At 40.4% G+C, this 6780-nt stretch overlaps 1 protein-coding gene across 1 annotated transcript in view; it reads left to right on the top strand.

The window, feature by feature from the left end:
- Nucleotides 1–1047: 1047 nt before the first annotated feature.
- Nucleotides 1048–6780, top strand: part of LOC120554250 (oocyte zinc finger protein XlCOF6.1-like) — a 19174-nt gene continuing 13441 nt past the window's right edge. The window contains exons 1-2 of the mRNA XM_039793029.1: nt 1048–1220; nt 1365–1436. Coding sequence (XP_039648963.1) covers nt 1397–1436 — 40 coding nt within the window. The 5' untranslated portion in view covers nt 1048–1220; nt 1365–1396. The remainder of the gene's footprint in view (nt 1221–1364; nt 1437–6780) is intronic.

Here is a 6780-nt window from a genome sequence, read left to right on the forward strand (position 1 = left end):
AATGTTCGCACGCTTCAAAATGTAGCAAACTCACTGCCACTATAACAACATAAAGCAAATTGTAAATGCATTCCAACAATGATGATGAAAACGTAAATGTAATTTATTTGACGACAAAGTCCTAATAATATCAACTTACCTGGGGGGAACGTCAAGTAGTTTCTGCCAACCGTCTTTGAAAAGGCTTTTTCATGTAGATTAACAGCGGTTGGCATCCATAAGTGTTGCATTACTGGAGAGTGCTGGGATTGTCACTTGAGACGCGAATTGTTATGTGACAACAACGGCGCGGGAAAAACGGTCTCAAAAGTACCCACGCATATATAAGAAGATTTAGAAATATATTCACATTGAAAAATACTAAGTTAATGTACAAATGATGAAATACGAGTCTGCCTGGGTAATGCAATTGCGCTGCCTGGGTCTCAAACCTGCGGCCGCCTTGATCTCGTGAGGTTATCGTTGCCCACGTGTGAATGAAGTCTGAGCAAGTTGGGATCAAGTCCGACACAAATCTAACCGGCATGCAGTGGCCGGCGATCGATTCTGCACAGACCTGGCTCATCTTGAACGAGCCTATTATTATATAGAGGTCCTGCCCTGGATAAATTCTCCATCTCGGACTATTTAGAATAGTTCTGTTCTGTCTATCATTTTCTATATTACAGTAGATGTTTCCCTTATATTAATTTTTTTTTTAACTATGATCCTTAAATATTTAACTTAAAAGTTACAGGTTTATTATACACAATAATCAGAGGGTAATTGTGAATAGTGTATATCTTTCACTTTTTTCATATTCAAACATCAACCAGAGGCTTTAGAGAACAGAGAGACCTTATGTAGTATTACTAGTAATAGTAATCTGTGCTGTGCAGTCAATCCAAGTCAAAAAGTAAAATTCATTAGAAGTATAAAGTATGATAATACCTTCAAAGTACCGTACTTGAGCAAATGTACTAAGTTACATTCAACCACTGATCTTATATCATCTTATTAAAGGACAATGGGTAAAACACTTTTATTTTGAAAGGCAGTGTGTAGCGGAAGTTGTGTTTGTGTTTCCGGGTCCCGGAAGACGCTACGACCTCCGTCCCATTGTTTGCATTTTAGCTCGTGAGGACGGCGAAGTAAAAACGGCGTTTGGTATCCTTCTAGAGAGAAACATCCCAAACTGCTGCATGAGGTTTTAAAACCTGAAACGGAGCTACGAAGAGCAGGTCTGTTTTCTTTCTCTGACCGGAAACGCGTTTACTGCTGTTGTTGCAGGGAGTCCCGCGCTAAGCTAACGTTAGCCGCAGCTAGCTCCTGCTAACGTGTGTTATTGGATATGTTGTGAGCTCCGTGTTTTTCTCGAATTACAGGTCGGGGAGAAGTTGAGGAGAGACACTTAAACATGGACTCTGAGAGGAAACTGTCAGCTGACCAGTGGAGAGGTGGGAGACGTTTACAATTTATATATTCTTATTATATTTTTTCTTACTTAACGTTAATGTAGGGCTGCTCGATTATGGAAAAAAAATGTAATCACGATTATTTTGGTCAATATTGAAATCACGGTGATTAAGATTACTCGTTGACTTCTGGAAAGATGTTGCAATTATTGAACTTAAAAACAGTGGAAAAAGTTAAATAAATCAGCAGTAAAAAACAACTGAAATTTACCTTAATACTTTTCCTATTTAAACTTTTTTTTTTCAGAACACAAGAGAAAACTTGCAAAACGTAATGTGCTAAATAATTGGTTTTCCCGATTATTCTGTTTTTGTGATCATTGGGAGCCAAAATCATAATCACGATTAAATTTTGCTGAATTGCACAGCCCTACGTTAATGTTACCATGTTGGGGGAGATTTATTGTTGTATGAGCTGGCTGTGGTTTATAATGCCATATAACGTTTATTATCATCTAGTTTGAAAGTCAGTCATAACTGAAAAAGTATGTCAATAAGTAAGATCTGCTGTCAATGCCTGAATTGGTGGACAGGAGGTGCTCCACTTTTTGCCACAGCTGATAAATTAACCACACTTCGTCCATGGCGACGCTCTGCTATGCATAGTAACGGTCTGTTATTCTTAGCAACGGTCTGTTATCAAGAACTAAAAAATGACTGAAATTGCAGTTTCAAAATACTCTCTGTTCGTGTTTGGCTCAACAAAGAATGAGCATAAATAACTGAATGAGAGATTTACCGATGGTCTTGTCGCTGTAAGGCAGATAATTCAAAAACTATAAATGTTACAGCTTATTACATTAGCACATTAGCTGAAAGTAGACAAAAATACCTACGTTTTGATGTATAAATTGTGTATGACAAGTAAAAACTGGGGGTGTACAAACAATTTATAGAGAAGGGACAAAGATCATTTTATAAGGCTCCACACTACTTGATGACATCAATCACTCTGGCACTCTGTTTAATCGATAACATTTCCTGATATGATCACTAAACTTAAACAGCTTTTTCACAAAAACTGTAAAAGTAGGGATGCACCGAAATGAAAATTCTTGGCCGAAACCGAAAACCGAAAAAGAGGAAACCAAGACCGAAACACCGAAAGAAATTATGCCAATTATTAGTACCATTGCATTTATGGCTATGACTGTGTACTAACTTTACTAAAATCAAGGCATTGCAATTGTATAAATTAATATTAAAGTTTAATTAAAAAAATATCTAGCAGAAATATGGCTACAATCTGATAGTCACATACAGTATATAGTAGCCTAAGAACAGAATAGCTTACTTGTTGTTGTTGTTGTTGTTGTTGTTGTTATTATTATTATTTGAGGCACTTTCTTGCAGGATTTCACTGAACATATCAGACGAGGGTGCATGCCCCTCATCTGGTGCAGAGAGACGAGTCTTTTTTTCTGCGCTCTGATCTCCTGCGCTGGGCGCTGCTCCGTGCGTGCTCCGTCTCCGTCTCCAAGCGGGTTCTCCGCATCCATCGCAGCCTGGATCATTTCTCGTGGGCCCTGCTTTATTTCCGCATCCAAGTAATGGTCTTTATAACGCGGATCAAGTACAGTCGCGATGAAGTGCAGAGGATCCGAATAGATCTCACTGAAACGTGTGCTGACAGACTCTAAGAGCGTACTTTTCATTGTTTTCACTCCGTGGTCCGTCTCAACCTCTTTGCTTAGGAGACGCTTTGCAGGTGGAACGGATCGGGTACTGACACACGTGCAGGTCGCGGTTTCTGTTTGCGTCATCACAACATTTCGGCCGTATTGTTTCGGTGATGAAAGTATTTCGGCCGAAAACCGAAAATGCCTTTTAGGGCCATTTTCGGCCGAAAATTTTCAGTGGCCGAATATTCGGTGCATTCCTATGTAAAAAATATGAAAACACTGAGCACACCCTGAATACCTGAATATTTTGTGAACAGTTTAAAGTTTGAATCACGTCTGTAGGTGAAAGAATGTAGGAGGAGATACATTTTGAAGCAGAAGAGGATTTGAAGCATGCATCTTTTTTTTTTTTTTTGTCAACACTGAGCTGGCTATCATATCTAATGTGATTAAACATCCATGGAAAGGGGAGTACTGTATCTAAGCATCCAGTGTGGGGAATACATTGAGTAATGATCGAGCCAGAGACAGAGCTCAAAACACACAACTATTTGTTTTGTCGAGGTCAGTAGTTATATATTTAATCAGCAATGTACCAATGTAAATGGACTGTTTTTATATAGCGCTTTTCTAGTCTTAACGACTACTCAAAGCGCTTTAACATAGTACAGGAACCATTCACACACATTCGCACGCTGTGGCCGAGGCTGCCGTACAAGGTGGCACCTGCTCATCAGATAAACACTCACACACATTTACACTCCGATGCTACAGCATCTATCTATGTAGTACTAGTAAGCTTTGTATTTGACAATAAGGCCTACTGTTTTCCGTCGCATCGTTTATAGATCTCAGCAGACCCGACCGCAATTGACTGGAGCTTTAATCCACGGAGGAGAAAAAGAAAAGAGACAAAGTGGCTGTGTATTGTTGTTTGGCAAACAGTAGCTGTTGCACAAACTCCTGAGGAAACGTGCGCATCCACATAAAAGAGGTGGTGTTTGCACCATATAACCAATCGAAAACATGGATAAATATATATACATATTTTACATAAGAAGAGCAAACGATAATCCTACAGAAATATGAAGAACACAAGCACGGTTTTACAGGCAACAAGCAATACAGCCGCTGCTTCCTAACCTAGGAAGGAAAGCTGGCAAAAAATAGCAGACGGTGTAAATGCGTAAATTACAAGACTTCAGAATCAATATCACTGCCCCATCAGTCAGGCACAATATCTGACCATGATTACATTTGTGCATTCCATAAACTTTCGTTGCTGTAGCCTATATTCTTTCAGTCACAACCCTGACAGTTGTATGATCGTGGGAGCAAATAAAAATAATAATAATAATAATAAAAATATATATATATATATTTATTAGTGCTGTCAAACAATTAAAATATTTAATCGCATTAATGTCATAGTTAACTCACGATTAATCGCACATTTTTATCTATTTTAAATGTCCCTTGACTTCTTTTTGTCCCATTATATTTTCTCATTTTAATGCTCTTATCAACATGGAAAAGTGGATTGGCTTGTTTTGTGCAAATTATTTTTTATGGAAATGGAATGGAAATTGATTTATTTGAAACAGGGACAATGCACAAATAAACAAACTTATATGGTTATAGCAACAATTGCTAATTTCCACCTGTAGTCCCTGGGCAGGTAAACAACAAGGTAAAACAACATTGGCATATATATATATATATATATATATATAGATAGATAGATAGATAGATAGATAGATAGATAGATAGATAGATAGATAGATAGATATACATACAACATTCGCACTTGGAGCTAATAATCTGTCACACAATGTAACACGGTTACCTCCATTTTCCATTGCAGATAGTACTGCCTCACGCCTGAGGCGAGCGTGGCTGGTCGTCATAGCGACTGCCGTGGGAGTAGTTTGGTAGCGTTGCATTTCCCAATAGACCGTTTCCCCCCGACTCATTTCCTGGTTGTCCTTCTCCATAAACTCAAGGAGAGGGGTAACTTTTCCTGCTCCAGGATTCCCACCGTGGTCAGAAAGAACAGGGGAGACTCTTTGGTTCTCTCACTATGACTCTAGAGTCACTACTCGCTCCGAAGCTAATCACCGTGACAAGCCTACTAGCTACGCGGCTCACAAGCCCAAACAAGTGTGTGCGGCCGTGGCGTGTGTTTGGTTTCCGGTCTGCGAAATACCCGCCCTTCAATCACTACTATTGGCCAGCCGTCCAAGGTAACGTAACCCCATTTGTTCAGGTCCTATCCCCTGACCAATCGGCTATCCTAACCTTAACCACTCGAGGTGAAATGCCTAACTGCAACCAATCGAGCTGCTTCGTAGGGCGGGTCTTGGCGTGGCCATAGTGGGATTCGTAATTTTGCTTCAGGTCTAGCTAGATCCGAAAGAACGTTAATCTCGCGATAAAAAAATTGACGGCGTTAAAATGAGTTTGCGTTAACGCCGTTAATAACGCGTTAAACTGACAGCCCTAATACATATATATAGTACTCGAGAATGATTTATTATTTCCAAATAGAGCTATTTATGTCATCTAGTCTTGTCTTTTTTTCATATATATAGCAGAAAAGAATATTGCAATGTCAGTTTTTTTCCAACACCATGCAGGCCTATTTGGAGCTTTGTATGTAGTTAAATTGTTTTTACTGGTGAAAGTTACAGGAGTTCATATACCGTGTCATATAAAATATAATAATCAGTGAAATAACCATTGTTTGAGGAAAAAAAAAACTCAAGTTGCTCATTACTTCAGCTTTGCACAAGACATATAAAGGTGGATATTTTGTCAAAGTCATAGCGTGGCTTGGCTACGTTCACACCTCCTGATGAGTCCCGACTGACCCGCAAAGTCAGGAATACCAATAAGGAAATAGCTGACCTTAGGGAAGATGTTCGTCGGATGTCCGAGGAATTAAAGGCTAAGGACGCCCTGCTGGCCGCATGTTTGGATGTGGCCCACGATCAGTCGCTGCGGATTTCAACTCTATCGGCCGCCCTCCAGGACACGGTGCCCTGGGAACGGTCCACCTGCCCACGTCCGTACTCCTGCTCAATGCCGACCGTCAGGCCGTCCTGGACTGAGGTGGTCCACGGCCAGAGGAGAGCCGAGGATGGGGCTGCTTCGCCTCCTGCCCTCAGCCTTTCCAACCGCTTTGGTGCTTTGTCGGAGCTGGACATACAATGACATACATCTACACAACATATTGCTTTCCAGGAGCCAAAGTTGTAGACATCCTCGCCAAGGTTAAGGCCCTGATACCGTCACTCCCAATCTCCATAAAATGCATCATTGTCCATTTTGGACATAATGACATGTGCACACACAAAGCGGGACTTCAACGTTCTCATTGACACTTTGAATAGCACTGGGAAAATGTTTTTTCTTTTGGGCCCACTGCCATCTCTAGGTCGTGGATCATGCCTTTTTAGCAGACTATTCCAACTTAACACCTGGCTCCAATCTATATGCAGCATTCACAATATAGGTTTTATTGACAATTTTAATCTATTTTGGGAACGTGGCTTGCTATTTGGCAGGGATGGTATTCATCCCAATACACGAGGCAACCAAATGCTCTGTGGGAACTTGGGGCATGCTCTGCCAACAGACTGATAATTGACTGTTTACATACTGTGAACATGCGCACTTCCACAGACGAGCTCCATTCACAGACC

This window comes from Perca fluviatilis, chromosome 24, assembly GCF_010015445.1.
Source record: "Perca fluviatilis chromosome 24, GENO_Pfluv_1.0, whole genome shotgun sequence".
NCBI classification, from domain to species: Eukaryota; Metazoa; Chordata; class Actinopteri; order Perciformes; family Percidae; genus Perca; species Perca fluviatilis.